Here is a 19,473-nt window from a genome sequence, read left to right on the forward strand (position 1 = left end):
ACATAAAATATACACCTTGCTTTGTTGAATGTCCTCGAATTGTGGGTAATCCATACACACAATTGTACTACAACACAATCTGATATAAAGATTAACTACACGCAGTCTAGATTACACATTCACCATGTAACCATTTTACAATATACTTGTCTCCCATAATACAACTGTCCCCTCCCACAATCCTCTTGTCTCCCACAATACAAATGTCCCCTTCCACAATCCTCTTGTCGCCCACAATATAACTGTCCCCTCCCACAATCCTCTTGTCTCCCACAATACAACTGTCCCCTCCCACAATCCTCTTGTCTCCCACAATACAACTGTCCCCTCCCACAATCCTCTTGTCTCCCACAATACAACTGTCCCCTCCCACAATCCTCTTGTCTCCCACAATACAACTGTCCCCTCCCACAATCCTCTTGTCTCCCACAATACAACTGTCCCCTCCCACAATCCTCTTGTCTCCCACAATACAACTGTCCCCTCCCACAATCCTCTTGTCTCCCACAATACAACTGTCCCCTCCCACAATCCTCTTGTCTCCCTCAATACAACTGTCCCCTCCTACGATCCTCTTGTCTCCCACAATACAACTGTCCCCTCCCACAATCCTCTTGTCTCCCACAATATAACTGTCCCCTCCTACGATCCTCTGGTCTCCCACAATACAACTGTCCCCTCCCACAATCCTCGTCTCCTTCTACAGTACTTTGGTCAACCACAGTCCTCTTGTTGCCTTCTTTAGTACTTTGGTCAACCACAATCCTTGTCTCCTTCTACAGTACTTTGGTCAACCACAATCCTCGTCTCCTTCTACAGTACTTGGGTCAACCACAATCCTCTTGTTGCCTTCTATAGTACTTGGGTCGTCCACAATCCTCTTGCCACCTTCTACAGTACTTGGGTCATCAACAATCTTTCTGTTTCCTCCTACAGTACTTCGGTAAGACACAATCTTCTTATTTCCTTAAATATACATATGTCTAATAAGACATTACAATCCCACAAAACATGTGTCTACCACAATCCTCTTGTCGCCTTCCTCCACACAGGGTGTGTAACATCAGAACATAATTCTTGTCAGTCTCACCAACAAATATTCCACGACTTCATATCATTGCATCCCTGCTGGTTTCTTCCCACCATGGAATTCTTCAATACACAAATGACAACTCCAATTGCCTGAAAAGAGTAAACCATACACAAATGTAACAACACATTTGCCTGAAAAGAGTAAACCATACACAAATGTAACAACACATTGTTGGACAACAAAATGTGGTTCAGTGAGAGATTGGATGAGGTTAATACATGTAATATTGGAAATACTGGAATCTACTTACACTCTGGAGGTTCAGTGAGAGGTGGATTGAGGCAGTACATGTGGTATTGGGATCTACTCACCCTCTGGGGGTTCAGTGAGAGGTGGGTTGAGGCAGTACATGTGGTATTGGGATCTACTCACCCTCTGGGGGTTCAGTGAGAGGTGGATTGAGGCAGTACATGTGGTATTGGGATCTACTTACCCTCTGGAGGTTCAGTGAGAGGTGGATTGAGGCAGTACATGTGGTATTGGGATCTACTTACCTTCTGGGGGTTCAGTGAGAGGTGGGTTGAGGCAGTACATGTGGTATTGGAAAAACAGGAATCTACTTACCCTCTGGGGGTTAAGTGAGAGGTGGATTGAGGCATTACATGTGGTATTGGGATCTACTCACCCTCTGGAGGTTCAGTGAGGGGTGGGTTGAGGCAGTACATGTGGTATTGGGATCTACTTACCCTCTGGGGGTTCAGTGAGAGGTGGGTTGAGGCAGTACATGTGGTATTGGGATCTACTTACCCTCTGGAGGTTCAGTGAGAGGTGGGTTGAGGCAGTACATGTGGTATTGGGATCTACTTACCCTCTGGGGGTTCAGTGAGAGGTGGGTTGAGGCAGTACATGTGGTATTGAGGAGTACATGTGGTACTTACTTACCCTCTGGGGGTTCAGTGAGAGGTGGGTTGAGGCAGTACATGTGGTGAGATTGGGCAGTACATGTGGTATTGGGATCTTACCCTCTGGGGGTTCAGTGAGAGGTGGGTTGAGGCAGTACATGTGGTATTGGGATCTACTTACCCTCTGGGGGTTCAGTGAGAGGTGGGTTGAGGCAGTACATGTGGTATTGGGATCTACTTACCCTCTGGGGGTTCAGTGAGAGGTGGGTTGAGGCAGTACATGTGGTATCCCCTGTCACAGTCATCACAAAACAGCAGCTGCTCCTGTCGTGTACAAAACAAATATATTAAAACCAATCCCTTACTAAATGTATAAAATGTAAAACGAGAACGTGTGACATTCAACGAATAGGAAAAATACCTGTCAATGAACAATGTAGTGTCAGAAATTCAACTGATATCTGTAATATATGTTAAGGTTAACATTTACACCTGGTACACAAACCAGTGTATACTTAAATCATTGTCAAAGGTGTCACACAGTCCACAGGATTTACACCTGGTACACAAACCAGTGTATACTTATATCATTGTCAAAGGTGTCACACAGTCCACAGGATTTACACCTGGTACACGAACCAGTGTTTACTTACATCATTGTCAAAGGTGTCACACAGTCCACAGGATTTACACCTGGTACATGAACCAGTGTATTCTTACATCATTGTCAGAGGTGTCACAAAGTCCACAGGATTTACACCTGGTACATGAACCAGTGTATTCTTACATCATTGTCAAAGGTGTCACACAGTCCACAGGATTTACACCTGGTACACGAACCAGTGTATTCTTACATCATTGTCAGAGGTGTCACAAAGTCCACAGGATTTACACCTGGTACACAAACCAGTGTATACTTACATCATTGTCAGAGGTGTCACACAGTCCACAGGATTTACACCTGGTACACAAACCAGTGTATACTTACATCATTGTCAGAGGTGTCACACAGTCCACAGGATTTACACCTGGTACACAAACCAGTGTATACTTACATCATTGTCAGAGGTGTCACACAGTCCACAGGATTTACACCTGGTACACAAACCAGTGTATACTTACATCATTGTCAAAGGTGTCACAAAGTCCACAGGATTTACACCTGGTACACGAACCAGTGTATACTTAAGTCAATGTCAGAGGTGTCACACAGTCCACAGGATTTACACCTGGTACACAAACCAGTGTATACTTAAGTCAATGTCAGAGGTGTCACACAGTCCACAGGATTTACACCTGGTACACAAACCAGTGTATACTCAAGTCAATGTCAGAGGTGTCACACAGTCCACAGGATTTACACCTGGTACACAAACCAGTGTATACTTACATCATTGTCAGAGGTGCCACACAGTCCACAGGATTTACACTCAATACACTGCCAAGGATATTTCTTCACAGACACGATCATATTGTTGGTGAACTGCAGACAAGTTGGATGACCTGACAAAGAAGACATATCAATTTGATTCACTGAGTGATAAGACCTTTATAACAAGAGTTGTTTAAGAACAACGTAGCACACTTATTGATGACATATTTCATATCAATACAACCCCTTTTGGACCCCATACATATGAAAAACATTGTTCAACATATTGCTAATGATTCATATTAATGCTTGAACTATTTAATTATCAGCTGTGTATTGACATCTTTGACCCAGTACTGCTTATATATCTTTAACATTTTAAGTTGGGATGCCCTCATTGCTAGAGTGACTAAATAAGTCCACCCTATTCCCTAATAAACAGGCTATAAACCATTAAATAAAGGGCCATAACTCTATGTAAAGCAAGGTACAAAGCCTCATTAGTGTCACACACCAAACAATATTTGATTTAGGTGGGAACAGTGTATAGGCATGTATCCATTGAAAAGCTGCAGTCATAGTCTTAACAGGAATGAACCCAGTGATTACGATATATCAAATTTACTTTCTCAGATTTATTTAAAGTGAAGTACCGCCTGTTTAAAGTACTGACTGTTTAATAGGTTAAATGATGACAGTATTTACCTGATCTTCCACAGTCACTACAGGAAACTAACTCCTCTGGCTGATTACTCTTTTTGTTCTCCAAGGAGTCCCCCAGACAGAAGTCACAATAGTTATTGGCAGAAATCTTGTCATCGAGGTTATTTTTGTTGGCTATAATCGTGATATGATTACAACAAATGAGATACAAAATGTATTTGTTAGAATGATAAACAGCTCAGTAATTCTTATACCTGGTATGGCCAGAAGATTCTGATATCATAAACAATATGTAAGGTTTAAAATTCACATTATTTTTTACAAGTTAGATATTATAGCACTTACCATTCTTATTCTCGTTACCTGTGGCTTCATCCAATACATATAGTTAAATTTTACCTTTAAATTACCTTTATATACAGGTAAGCATTGTAATTTTCTTCACTGATCTACTGGTTAATAAGCAAATTTACATGAGCTACATGTATATATGAACAGTGCACATGCATGCTGACAAATAACAAGCTTAAACATGCAAGCAAACAGTTGGCAGTGTGGAAGTACAATGGTACGATGATACTCAGTAGCACCCCACATAAATTACCCGGTTGTTCATACTGCATCATTTCAGATGTTAGTTTCAGAAATATAAAACAACATTCACCAGATAACTTTTCTGGATGATCTTAATACTAAACATCCCTTAAAACAATGTGATATCCTGTATATCACTGAATAGACATACACTTCTACAGGAAATCACACTAATGAACCATAGATTTATCTTACATGCTTTTTACCAATACATAAGATGGAACTTTTGAAATTTTGCCCTAAAACTATTTGTTTAAACTAGGACATAGCATGAACTGCTTTTCCTGATGCAATTAAAAATATGTGTCAATGTTTAAGTAGTTTGTACTGATGTTTAAATTGACCTTGATGTTGGCATCTTAACATCATTAAAGGTATTTGTTTACCTGAATCATCTTTAATAAAAGTTTATTCAAATGCTATGTTGTCAGTTCCAAAATAATTTAGATTGAGCTATGTTTCCATTTCCCCTCAATGGTCTGGTCTGTGTTTCCATTTCCACCCAATTATCTGGCTTGGGCTGTGTTTCAATTCCCTCCCACTGGTTAGGTTTGGGCTGTGTTTCAATTCCTTTCCAATGGTCTGATTTGGGCTGTGTTTCAATTCCCTCCCAATGGTCAGGTTTGGGTTGTGTTACAATTCCCTCCCAAGGGTCTGTGTTTCAATTCCCTTCCAATGGTGTGGTTTGGGCTGTGTTTCAATTCCCCCCAATTGGTGTTGTTTGGGCTGTGTTTCAATTCCCTCCCAATGGTGTGGTTTGGGCTGTGTTTCAATTCCCTCCCAATGGTGTGGTTTGGGCTGTGTTTCAATTCCCTCCAATTGGTGTGGTTTGGGCTGTGTTTCAATTCCCTCCCAATGGTCAGGTTTGGGTTGTGTTACAATACCTTCCCAAGGGTCTGTGTTTCAATTCCCTCCAAAGGTGTGGTTTGGGCTGTGTTTCAATTCCCTCCAATTGGTGTGGTTTGGGCTGTGTTTCAATTCCCTCCCAATGGTCAGGTTTGGGTTGTGTTACAATACCCTCCCAAGGGTCTGTGTTTCAATTCCCTTCCAAACGTCTCCTCGATATCAGTTTCAGCAGGTACTGATACTTTTGATAGAAATCTGTATCAGGTACCAAAAAAGTAAATAACCAATTGAAATATACTTGATTAAAATAAAATGGTTGAAAGCTGAAAGCGTTTGTTTGTACGTGGGCTCGCTCAAGAGAGAATGAAATCTCAGTGAAAAGGAAATGAAAATTTGTAAACATGGAAAGGACAGCACAGTAACAATAGTTTTCTGTCTGTGGATAGAAAAATGAAGAAAGAAAATGGGAAGAACCACATACAAGGGAAAAAAACACCACAAAATATGGATATCTAAAGGAAACAAACAACAAACACCTTTATCACACAAATGGACATCCTTGTACAAATAACATATGGAAATAGCTGGGTAAGCATGGTCAATTACATATTTATAGGGACAGGTGTGTAAACATTGATGAGTGATATTTACAAGGATAGGTGTGTAAACATTGATGAGTGATATTTACAAGGATAGCTGTGTAAACATTGATGATTAATATTTACAGAGTAATTGTAAACATTGATGAGTAATATTTACAAGGACTGCTGTGTAAACATTGATAAGTAATATTTACAAGGATAGCTGTGTAATATTGATGAGTAATATTTACAAGGATAGCTGTGTAATATTGATGAGTAATATTTACAAGGACTGCTGTGTAATATTGATGAGTAATATTTACAAGGACTGCTGTGTAAACATTGATAAGTAATATTTACAAGGATAGCTGTGTAAAACATTGATGAGTAATATTTACAAGGATAGCTGTGTAAACATTGATGAGAATATTTACAAGGATAGTTGTGTAAACATTGATGAGTGATATTTACAAGGACTGCTGTGTAAACATGGTCAATTACATATTTATAGGGATAGGTGTGTAATATTGATGAGTAATATTTACAAGGATAGCTGTGTAAACATTGATGAGTGATATTTACAAGGACTGCTGTGTAAACATGGTCAATTACATATTTATAGGGATAGGTGTGTAATATTGATGAGTAATATTTACAAGGATAGGTGTGTAAACATTGATGAGTGATGTTTACAAGGATAGCTGTGTAAACATTGATAAGTAATATTTACAAGGATAGCTGTGTAAAACATTGATGAGTAATATTTACAAGGACTGCTGTGTAAAACAGGAAAGAGTAATATTTACAAGGATAGCTGTGTAAACATTGATGAGTAATATTTACAAGGACTGCTGTGTAAACATTGGTGAGTAATATGTACAAGGATAGCTGTGTAAACATTGATAAGTAATATTTACAAGGACTGCTGTGTAAAACAGGAAAGAGTAATATTTACAAGGATAGCTGTGTAAACATTGATGAGTAATATTTACAAGGATAGCTGTGTAAACATTGATAAGTAATATTTACAAGGATAGGTGTGTAAACATTGATGAGTGATATTTACAAGGATAGCTGTGTAAACATTGATAGGTAATATTTACAAGGATAGCTGTGTAAACATTGGTGAGTAATATTTACAAGGATAGCTGTGTAAACATTGATGAGTAATATTTACAAGGATAGCTGTGTAAAACAGGAATGAGTAATATTTACAAGGATAGCTGTGTAAACACTGATAAGTAATATTTACAAGGATAGCTGTGTAAACATTGATGAGTAATATTTACAAGGATAGCTGTGTAAACATTGATAAGTAATATTTACAAGGATAGCTGTGTAATATTGATGAGTAATATTTACAAGGATAGCTGTGTAAACATTGATAAGTAATATTTACAAGGATAGCTGTGTAAACATTGATGAGTAATATTTACAAGGATAGCTGTGTAAACATTGATAAGTAATATTTACAAGGATAGGTGTGTAAACATTGATGAGAATATTTACAAGGATAGCTGTGTAAACATTGATGGGTAATATTTACAAGGACTGCTGTGTAAACATTGATGAGTAATATTTACAATGACTGCTGTGTAAACACTGATGAGTAATAATTACAAGGACTGCTGTGTAAACATTGATGGGTAATATTTACAAGGACTGCTGTGTAAACATTGGTGAGTAATATTTACAAGGACAGCTGTGTAAAACAGGAATTAGTAATACATACAGAGTCAACTGGGTAAATATTGATATGTATATTAATGACACATGAAATGCATTCACAAACAGCAACAGATACAAACTTAAGCAGGACAATACATGAGTTATAATTTTAACAGCAGATAAAATTACAGAGTGAAGGACAAAAATTCTACAACAAGATAAATCTACATTTCAGAGAAAATTACAGTGAAAATTTACAAACTGCAACTGGAATACGCATAAACAAATACAAGTGACACAAAACAACAGCAAGACAAATTACAGAATTTACAGAAAATTAGTGAGACAAATTACAGCACTGACACAATATTTCGAGAAATTTAATTTACAGAAGCAGGGTCAATTTTTGGTACATTTACAATCACAATGAAACAGATTTACACACTTAAGAATCAAAGCAACAGGTAGATAAAGCAAGATAAGAAGTGTTTGACTTCCAAACAGACAAGCCAGCCCACACACAATACAAACCAGTACGGCTGCTGGTCCGTGTGGCGGGCTTGGGAGAAGTGGGGGGAAGCACCTCCTCATCCAGCATGCCGTTATGGAAGTGAGTGTAATGGTAGGCCAGTCCAGGCCGCGTCTTGTAGCGAGCACCACAAGCTGTCGGGAGGAAGGGCACCTCATATCAACATTTCTTTCATATCAACACTGCCATCCATTTCATAGTAACTTAAGTGGTGCACTTTAAGTCAAGGAATCAAATGAAAAGGAACCCAAACAACCATCCATAAGGCCTAGTAACTTATCATACTCCTGGACCTTATCATCACACAGTAGAATACTCAATAAACCATTAACACAATCCCTTTTAAGATAATTCAGGGTTGATACATTAGTTTCTGATGTACATTGTTATGTGGTATGTTTCCTCTGTATGAATATTCTTGGTCTGTTATTATTTTTATGAAGAAACCTTTCATTCATAATTATTTTCACTTCAATTTACTTGAGTTAAAATAATTACATTTGTGTAAACACAAGAAAAGACCAAAGATATTCTGGTAATTCAACCATCTCCCCTTTATAAAGTTCTAACAAAAATACCAAATGTCACAAAAGAAGGAAGGATATTGGGGCAAAACAATTCCCCCAGCATAAACAATATTCTTCACTTTAACTGCCTGTATATTCATGTATATTCAAATGTATCTTAAACCCAGTAGTAATTGATCACCAGTCAGATACTATAATATCATCTGTGTTCCTCTCTTCATGGGTCCATGATTCTGCTCCAGTGGATGCTCCAAATGCACCTCCTATTTGAAGAGTTCCACTGATCACAATATAAACTTTCCATCAAAGGTAAGAAGTGCAGTAAAGGCATATCGTTGTTACATCAATTTGCTTTCGAACAACATTTTATGCAAGCAATCACATAGCTCTAGTACACTGAACTATAAAAAACATGAGATGAGGTTGGTGAACCTTACATTCACCCGTAAATCAAATCCAAATATGGATGTAACAAGTTCCTGTCACAAAGTAACAAAAAGTATGCCATTTTATAAGCCCTGAAGGCATTGATAATCAGGAGAGCAGTGCATTATCATTATCTGGGACAATTTTCTACAGAAACTGAGATCACAGACCATGTTGTGCTGTTGTCATTGGGTATAGGAGACCCCACATCAAAATCAGCCTAGTGATGGAAATGCAAACCTGAGATGTTTTATCTGATACTGACAAACTTTTAATCAGTACAGTGAAGTAATAGACACAGGTAACATTATAAACCATACAGAAATCACTTCTTAATTTATACAAGCTAGACACCAGTGGACTAGCAGCAAGAAAGAGTGTACCTAGGTTCTGTGTAGTAACTAGCCACCAATGGGCTAGCAGCAAGAAAGAGTGTACCTAGGTTCCTGGTAGTAACTAGCCACCAATGGGCTAGCAGCAGGAAAGAGTGTATCTAGGTTCTGTGTATTAACTAGCCACCAATGGGCTAGCAGCAGGAAAGAGTGTATCTAGGTTCTGTGTATTAACTAGCCACCAGTGGGCTAGCAGCAAGAAAGAGTGTACCTAGGTTCCTGGTAGTAACTAGCCACCAATGGGCTAGCAGCAAGAAAGAGTGTACCTAGGTTCCTGGTAGTAACTAGCCACCAGTGGGCTAGCAGCAGGAAAGAGTGTACCTAGGTTCTGTGTAGTAACTAGCCATCAGTGGGCTAGCAGCAAGAAAGAGTGTACCTAGGTTCCTGGTAGTAACTAGCCACCAATGGGCTAGCAGCAAGAAAGAGTGTACCTAGGTTCCTGGTAGTAACTAGCCACCAATGGGCTAGCAGCAAGAAAGAGTGTACCTAGGTTCCTGGTAGAAACCAGGCATCTGTGGGCTAGTAGCAAGAAAGAGTGTACCTAGGTTCTGTGTAGTAACTAGCCACTAGTGGGCTAGCAGCAAGAAAGAGTTACCTAGGTTCTGTGTAGTAACTAGCCATCAGTGGGCCTGCAGCAAGAAAGAGTGTACATAGGTTCCTAGTGGTAACTAGCCACCAGTGGGTTAGCAGCAAGAAAGAGTGTACCTAGGTTCCTGGTAGAAACCAGCCATCTGTGGGCTAGTAGCAAGAAAGTGTGTACCTAGCTTCTGTGTAGAAACTAGCCACCAGTGGGCTAGCAGCAAGAAAGAGTGTACCTAGGTTCTGTGTAGTAACTAGCCACCAGTGGGCTAGCAGCAGGAAAGAGTGTACCTAGGTTCCTGGAAGTAACTAGCTACCAGTGGGCTAGCAGCAAGAAAGAGTGTACCTAGGTTCATGGTAGTAACTAGCCATCAGTGGGCTAGCAGCAAGAAAGAGTGTACCTAGGTTCTGTGTATTATCTAGCCACTAGTGGGCTAACAGCAAGAAAGAGTGTACCTAGGTTCTGTGTAGTAACTAGCCACCAGTGGGCTAGCAGCAAGAAAGAGTGTACCTAGTTTCTGTGTAGTAACTAGCCACCAGTGGGCTAACATAAAAAAATACTGTATCCAGCTTTCTGGTAGAAACTAGCCACCCGTGGACTATATATTAGAAATGATGTACAGGTATTTGCATTAACTAGCTACAAAATTACTAGCAAATACAAGGGCTATATCTGGTAGAAGTTAGTTACCAATGGACTAGCAGTGGGGAGGGTTAAATATTTGATTCAAGCTAGCCACCAGTGGACTATTCAGAAGTGCTATAATTGGTGAAAGCCAACTGTCAGTGGACCAGTTGTAGCAAGGAAGGCTATATTTGGTGGAGGTTAGCCACCAGTGGACCAGCAGTAGTTGGGAAGGCAGTAACTAACTACCAATGGACAAGTATTGGGGTAAGCTTCACCTAGTAGTAGCCAGAACTGTGGCACCGTTGAGCCACTGGAGCTGTAGATATTGGTCTGTCAGAACTGATCAGATGTAAGTAGAGGCTGGGGATGTCACACATGCACCATGCCTATACATACATGCTTACTCCCATATATTCTGAGGGCGACGCCTCAGCTGCTCCTTTAACCTTGTACACACACCCAGAAACTGATCTTAATCCCTGCCTCACCTTCCCTACACCATAATGCATAATCCTACTTCCACTTTTTGACAGTTGTATAATCAAGTTTAATTCTTAAGTGTTTATTTGGTCTTTTGTAGCAACTAATTCTCCCATTTTAATTTTTAATATTCACATGTGTACTACACATTTTAAATACTCTACATGTGAACTACCAGTACATATCTTCAGATTGACCAATTTAGAAATGACATCTCCTCTCAAACATGCTGTCACAAAATAAAATCATCATGAGTACAGCTTACCAGAAATTCTATCAGATTCAAAGGTAAGCTTACCAAATTTCTCTCTATGCAAAATGTGAAAATTAATCCAAAATCACCTCCATCTATTTATAAAGATCAATAAACCTTTTGTGAGTAAACTTGATCTTTTACCTCCACATGCATATGGTTTTTCCTTTTCCTCAGGAGCATTCACATCCTTCTCAGTGTTTTTCTTTCGTCCACGGTTTGACTAAAAGGAAGGAAACAAATGTTGTGAAGGTCTGTAGTACAAATTATACATATTTTAATCTGACAATACTCTATGAATTACATTGATCTAGTGCCATACTATCAATCTGACAGTTTACGGTACATCTGATAGTAAACTGTCATCCGGAAATAAACAGTAAATCTGACAATATACCCCGTGCTGTATATCTCACAAAACACTCTCAATCTGACAATATACCCAGTGCTGTATATCTCACAAAACACTCTCAATCTGACAATATACCCAGTGCTGTATATCTCACAAAACACTCTCAATCTGACAATATACCCAGTGCTGTATATCTCACAAAACACTCTCAATCTGACAATATACCCAGTGCTGTATATCTCACAAAACAATATCCATCTGACAATATACCCAGTGCTGTATATCTCACAAAACAGTATCAATCTGACAATATACCCCGTGCTGTATATCTCACAAAACAATGTCCATCTGACAATATACCCAGTGCTGTATATCTCACAAAACAATATCCATCTGACAATATACCCAGTGCTGTATATCTCACAAAACACTCTCAATCTGACAATATACCCCGTGCTGTATATCTCACAAAACAATATCCATCTGACAATATACCCCGTGCTGTATATCTCACAAAACAATATCCATCTGACAATATACCCAGTGCTGTATATCTCACAAAACACTCTCAATCTGACAATATACCCCGTGCTGTATATCTCACAAAACACTATCAATCTGACAATATACCCAGTGCTGTATATCTCACAAAACACAATCTGACAATATACCTAGTGCTGTATATCTCACAAAACACTCTCAATCTGACAATATACCCAGTGCTGTATATCTCACAAAACGCAATCTGACAATATACCCAGTGCTGTATATCTCACAAAACACTCTCAATCTGACAATATACCCAGTGCTGTATATCTCACAAAACAATATCCATCTGACAATATACCCAGTGCTGTATATCTCACAAAACACTCTCAATCTGACAATATACCCAGTGCTGTATATCTCACAAAACACTATCAATCTGACAATATACCCAGTGCTGTATATCTCACAAAACACTATCAATCTGACATTATACCCCGTGCTGTATATCTCACAAAACACTATCAATCTGACAATATACCCAGTGCTGTATATCTCACAAAACACTATCAATCTGACAATATACCCAGTGCTGTATATCTCACAAAACACTCTCAATCTGACAATATACCCCGTGCTGTATATCTCACAAAACAATATCCATCTGACAATATACCCCGTGCTGTATATCTCACAAAACAATATCCATCTGACAATATACCCAGTGCTGTATATCTCACAAAACACTCTCAATCTGACAATATACCCCGTGCTGTATATCTCACAAAACACTATCAATCTGACAATATACCCAGTGCTGTATATCTCACAAAACACAATCTGACAATATACCTAGTGCTGTATATCTCACAAAACACTCTCAATCTGACAATATACCCAGTGCTGTATATCTCACAAAACGCAATCTGACAATATACCCAGTGCTGTATATCTCACAAAACACTCTCAATCTGACAATATACCCAGTGCTGTATATCTCACAAAACACTCTCAATCTGACAATATACCCAGTGCTGTATATCTCACAAAACACTCTCAATCTGACAATATACCCAGTGCTGTATATCTCACAAAACACTATCAATCTGACAATATACCCAGTGCTGTATATCTCACAAAACACTATCAATCTGACAATACATTGTAAACTTCAACCAATAACAAAATACATGGCACTATGCAAAGCTTTGCTGAAACATTCAAAGTAACATTTGAACAACTTTAAGCCATTTCGGGCCCATATTCATATGATATATGATTAACAACTTTGTTAATTAGACAGTTGCCTTTATCCATGTACAGTGGTACAGCACTATTAACATAAGTGTACACATACTGGTACATTACACCCTAAACCAAGTGTCCACATACTGTGACATTACACCCAAACCAAGTGTCCACATACTGTGACATTACACCTCAATAAAGTGTCCACATACTGGTACATTACACCCTAAACAAAGTGTCCACTTACTGTGACATTACACCCAAACCAAGTGTCCACATACTGTGACATTACACCCAAACCAAGTGTCCTCATACTGTGACATTACACCCTAAACAAAGTGTCCACATACTGTGACATTACACCTCAATAAAGTGTCCACATACTGTGACATTACACCTCAATAAAGTGTCCACAAACTGTGACATTACACCCTAGAAAAGTGTCCACATACTGTGACATTACACCCTAAATAAAGTGTCCACATACTTTGACATTACACCTCAATAAAGTGTCCACAAACTGTGACATTACACCCTAAACCAAGTGTCCACATACTGTGACATTACACCTCAATAAAGTGTCCACATACTGTGACATTACACCTCAATAAAGTGTCCACATACTGGTACATTACATCTATATAAAGTGTCCACATACTAGTACATTACATCTATATAAAGTGTCCACATACTGTGACATTACACCTCAATAAAGTGTCCACATACTGTGACATTACATCTATATAAAGTGTCCACATACTGGTACATTACATCTATATAAAGTGTCCACATACTGGTACATTACATCTATATAAAGTGTCCACATACTGGTACATTACATCTATATAAAGTGTCCACATACTGGTACATTACATCTATATAAAGTGTCCACATACTGGTACATTACACCTAAATCAAGTGTCCACATACTGTGACATTACATCTATATAAAGTGTCCACATACTGGTACATTACATCTATATAAAGTGTCCACATACTGGTACATTACATCTATATAAAGTGTCCACATACTGGTACATTACACCTAAATCAAGTGTCCACATACTGTGACATTACATCTATATAAAGTGTCCACATACTGTGACATTACATCTATATAAAGTGTCCACATACTGTGACATTACACCTAAATCAAGTGTCCACGTACTGTGACATTACATCTATATAAAGTGTCCACATACTGGTACATTACACCTAAATCAAGTGTCACCACATACTGTGACATTACATCTATATAATGTGTCCACATACTGTGACATTACATCTATATAAAGTGTCCACATACTGTGACATTACACCTAAATCAAGTGTCCACGTACTGTGACATTACATCTATATAAAGTGTCCACATACTGGTATTACAGCTAAATCAATCAGATTTCAGATTACAATATGATGTGTATTTACCTTCTTCTTTTTCTTTTTGATGTAAGTTTCCTCATAGTCACTTATATCTGACTGATCATCCACCATTTCTCCGGCATCTGGTGGTTCACTAAGATTGTCGTACTCATCATACCAACGGTCCTTACTTGATTCGCTTTTGTACTCAAGATCTTCTACATGCATCTCTCCTCGGATAGCAGGGTTCTCAACAGTACTGATCTGGTGCATATCTGAAGGAGATAGGTCCATAAGGCATTATTGTGACATTTTTCCTCTGCTTACAAACATACATATATATATAAAGTGAAATATAATTGAGTCAGAGTTTGCTAAAATACATCATCTCCATAGTCTACTCGCATTTATACTTCATTTCTTTTTAGTATCAAACATGTTCATTTACCTGCTTCTCCAGTCTCTATGTCACTGGCCTTTGTAACACTAACATCTGCTGAAGATGTCATAAAGGCCAATCGCTTCTTCTTCTTCCAGCGTTGAGCAGGGTAGGAATACATCTCACCATATCTACTGCCTGTTACAGATTATGTGTATGTTAACATTATTTCCTAGTATTCTAAAACTGATGACATCACACCAATCAAATCAATACCATGGATATTGCAAACATATTCCAATTTTGAAATTTACAATTTATACATTTACAATTCACAAATATTTATTTTGTTTCTAGGGAAAGTCAGTGTAGAATTTGAGAAAAATCTTTCCTTTACTTCTCCAGAAACAGTAATAAATAAAAAGAATTGACAGATGATAAACAACACGAGGATGGTTAGACTTACTAAAGTAGCAGTAATGTAAATGTACCACCTGGAAAGTATGAATTATTAAGACATCATATCAGTTTTTATATTGGTCTAGCATTGTGGTACATCAAAAAGTTGATTAACATCAGGAATAATATGGACTAAAATGGGATGGCTGAATACTGGAGGGTCACAAGTTTGTTGATACCTGACACTCCTCTGATCTGGTTACCTAGCTGCCTACTCATCAAAGATGTTTCTGTGTCACATGATTACCTGGATTTCTACACCTGTAGGGGTGCCACAAGTTAGTGTGGTTCTGTGCAACACCTGTCTGAGAATCTAGGAAGGGCAGCCTCAGCTTTCTTTCAAGTGACAGTCTAGAATTAAAGCTGGCTGTGTGTTCCGTCATATCTTTGAATACAGTTTCCCCTCCCATACTAGAAAAAGAAAAATTGTTTGATAAATGGTTTAAAAGCAGTAAAATGAAGTTAAAAATAAAACAGGTGGTAGCAATCTGCTTTTTCATTGCCTGGTATTCAGATGTGACCAAGAACCCAGCAGAAAACAATACAAAATTTTAAGGCAAGTTCATGATATAGTATTAAAGGAACTAACTGGTTAAGATTTCGTTATTTTTTCACATGCATATGATTTCGGGCAAGCATTGTAATACTTAAAATTTGACTCTTCACAAAATTATAACACTCTCTGATAGAAATTGATAAAGATTATCAGCTTCAAACTAATGCTAGTCGACACTCGCCATTGTGTCTACCATCCATTGCCGTTTTGATTGGAGATAGCAGAGTTCATCACTTGATCTTTTGGAGCCTCGTTTTAACACGCTGCCATTTTGTTATGATTTCTTACTATGTATAATTATGTAATTAGCCAAAACTTCATTTGCCAGGCATGTTTCAATTATTACTTCGTAAAATGACCTTTTGTTTCCTGCTATACACAGAGCATAGACAGTGCAAAATTAATTAATTTGAATTAATCTAAATCTAAAATTGCATGTGCAAAGACATTGTTTATACTCTCCGAACAATAATTTTTTGATGCTGTTAATAAAACGGTTATGCAAACTTAAAATATTATAATTAACAGAGAGTACATAATTTTTAACAGATGTTCAAATATTATAATGCTTTTTATCAGTTATGAAATGAACATCTAACCATTTAGTCTCTGTATTACGAATGAAAATGTTTTTTATATTTCTATTGCTAAGACTTTATAGTATAGAAAGAAAGTTTGAATAGATAAAAGCTCTCGTTTTTGTTTGTTTGTTTGAATATGTTCAAGGGCAAGGTAGCTATAGTGTATGCTTCTGCCAAGAATATTGAGGCTTTGTTGAGTAGCTGGCATCCATAGGCTTCATCTTGTGTAAAAATGGCCATAGCAACCTTATAATAAACTTTTGAACCATCAGTATATAAATGTAGATTCTTTTATATTGTTACTGCAATTTCGAGAAGGATAATAATAATAATAATAACAGACTTTATTTTCATTCGATTACACATTGAGTCAAAGACTCTTCTCACATGTGGACGAAAATATTAAATATACAGTATTTACAGCAAAAGGATGACTGGAAGGTGCTCGCTTTCAGTAAAAGTCAAACTTTGTCACCTCCGTTGATTATCAACTGCTTATAGTGTTGTTAAACATAGAACAAGAGGTAAATTCCTGCTCACCTAACATTTGCACTAAATGCTATTACAGGCTATACTCAGTAGTTAAATCTGAAGTGATATAACGTGTAATTTTAACACTAAAAGATAATGCCTCTTTTTGTTGCAATTCTTAAACGAACTTTATAAGCTTCTATTTTAGAATGACCCGCATTTGAGTAACTAACTGATTACTAAGAGCAGTAACTATCACTCAAATGTAGGACTATTGGGTACTCATACCACGGGTTGTGGCCAACTTGTAAGCCATGGCGATATACACACAATTAATATTCCCTGAGCACAAATCAATGCAGTATTAATATAATGGCAACCAAAACATATAAAATTTCATGAAAATCCTTTGATCGACAAGTATTTCATAACTAGAGCCAATCCTGTTACCATTTTCTCAACAAAGAATAATTCACATTCACAGCGGCGGCCATTTTCATTGTTGGCTTATCTCCCTTCGTGAAATTGGCGCGTTCGATTCATACTCTCATTTTACATTAAGGTTGTCTAAACTTAATTACTGCTATATGAACAAGAATCGAAATGAATTATTTTGTGTGGACTGGCCGCTAGAGACGTCGAATAAAGTTAAATAAGAGCAATCTCTATTGTTGGCCACTTGTTTATTGGTGAAATGGAACAATGCTATCTGAAAAGATAACAGTAAAGCTACAAGGAACTACAGGACTTATCTTATATCTCCACCAAGTCTTTTGTATGTACATCTCATGGCTAGGAACTATTAACGGCTAGAGAAATGTCATATAACAAAGACTGATAAATGGTCAACATCAAGGGAAAACTGTGAAAATAACCATATAAACTGGTATAAAATATAAAGTCTAATATTTCATGGTCTTTGTGCCACACTGGGGTACAGGTAGAACAGTTAGAGTGTCTCAGGGTAACAGGTGTGGACGTCATTGGCAGAGCTGGTGCACAATCTGCAGGATCATGTAGGACTGGTTGGTAGTTCTTATTTGGCGAAGTGTTCAGATGGTAGTCTTCAAGAGAGAAAATTTGCCAGGTCCAGCTACTGGTTGTCATGGTGATGCTGTGTGATGTGGTGACAGACCCTATGACAGGAACTGGTTCCAATATGTATGGTATTTTGACCCAGTTTCATTTCCCCATGTTTCACAATACCATGCTACACCAGCTTTTACGTCTTCCTGACAGTGGAGGGGGACTGACACTGGCGTGTGGTAAGAACCAGGTTTAGCATCAGGAGGGACCATTATGTGTAAAGGTAGACCTTCCATGAGGGGTAGTGGCTGTTGGTCACACTTGTTAAAGCATGGGACTCCTAGTAATCCAAGATATATTGTCTCAGACACATGCGATTTTCCTCAGTTGCCAGAAACGGCAGTTTTGTTAGAAGTGGAGGTGGCTGTTTGTGTTGCGGGTGGTTACAAGGTGCAGTCAAGCTGTCTTCATCAGTGTCACCATGTCTTGCTGCTGCTTGGGTGGAATGTGATACCTTAGTCACTCCGCCTATGATGGGAAAGCTAGCTGGCATCATGCCAAGTGCAACACATGCCTCGCGTCTGATGAATGGAAGTCCAGCAGACAAGAAGCAGACCTTTTGCCAGCCTCTTTGGCTTCAACAATGTGCAATGCATCCTCCAGGCTCATATGATGCCACGAGTGAGCACGTCTCATAGTATGGCTTCTGTGTAGTGGACATCACCATTGCAAGCAGGGCACTTGATAAAGAACTTACAGACACCAGCTTGTCCTCGGAGGCATGCTTCAAATATACACACATGTTCATTCTGGTCCAGCGCGTATTATGAAGAGTAACTCTGGCCACCATGTTTTCTCCATGAACGGCTAGTTTCTTTATAGTGGCAAGAACCTGTTTCTGGCTTGTTGGTCGAGTTTCCTACAGTACAACATGAGAGATCCTTACATAGTTGTTCATCGCAGCATTCAAGCACAACTTTATCACCACCGGTCACATTTGTAGCATCCACATAATCTGCAGCATGATTCAAAGTACGACCATTCCTCACTTGTACCAGCAGGCCAGATGACAAGTTGTTT

At 38.3% G+C, this 19,473-nt stretch overlaps 1 protein-coding gene across 1 annotated transcript; it reads right to left on the reverse strand.

Moving 5' to 3' along the window:
• Nucleotides 1-254: 254 nt before the first annotated feature.
• Nucleotides 255-17,870, reverse strand: LOC132560747 (zinc finger protein DPF3-like). The gene is made up of 10 exons (XM_060225422.1): nt 17,818-17,870; nt 16,007-16,170; nt 15,370-15,498; nt 14,988-15,196; nt 11,618-11,696; nt 8,191-8,322; nt 4,013-4,144; nt 3,326-3,438; nt 2,178-2,259; nt 255-1,182 (listed from the first exon to the last, which is right to left on the reverse strand). Exons 1-10 carry the CDS (start codon nt 17,865-17,867, stop codon nt 1,115-1,117), a joined length of 1,158 nt encoding a protein of 385 aa, XP_060081405.1. The 5' UTR covers nt 17,868-17,870; the 3' UTR covers nt 255-1,114.
• Nucleotides 17,871-19,473: the final 1,603 nt, after the last annotated feature.

Source organism: Ylistrum balloti, unplaced genomic scaffold (assembly GCF_031769215.1).
Source record: "Ylistrum balloti isolate Yb309-2 unplaced genomic scaffold, AGI_CSIRO_Ybal_v1 Utg371108, whole genome shotgun sequence".
Classification (NCBI taxonomy): domain Eukaryota; kingdom Metazoa; phylum Mollusca; class Bivalvia; order Pectinida; family Pectinidae; genus Ylistrum; species Ylistrum balloti.

Bases quoted from the DNA above. Each gene is read 5' to 3' on its own strand.
- LOC132560747 (XM_060225422.1), bottom strand. From the start codon at position 17,867: ATGAAAATGGCCGCCGCTGTGAATGTGAATTATTCTTTGTTGAGAAAA. The intron at 15,499-16,006 runs GTAATCATGTGA...AATCTGTAACAG, and splicing joins CTACAGGTGTAGAAATCCAG to GCAGTAGATATGGTGAGATG. The intron at 8,323-11,617 runs GTAAAAGATCAA...TCCTCCCGACAG, and splicing joins AAAACCATATGCATGTGGAG to CTTGTGGTGCTCGCTACAAG.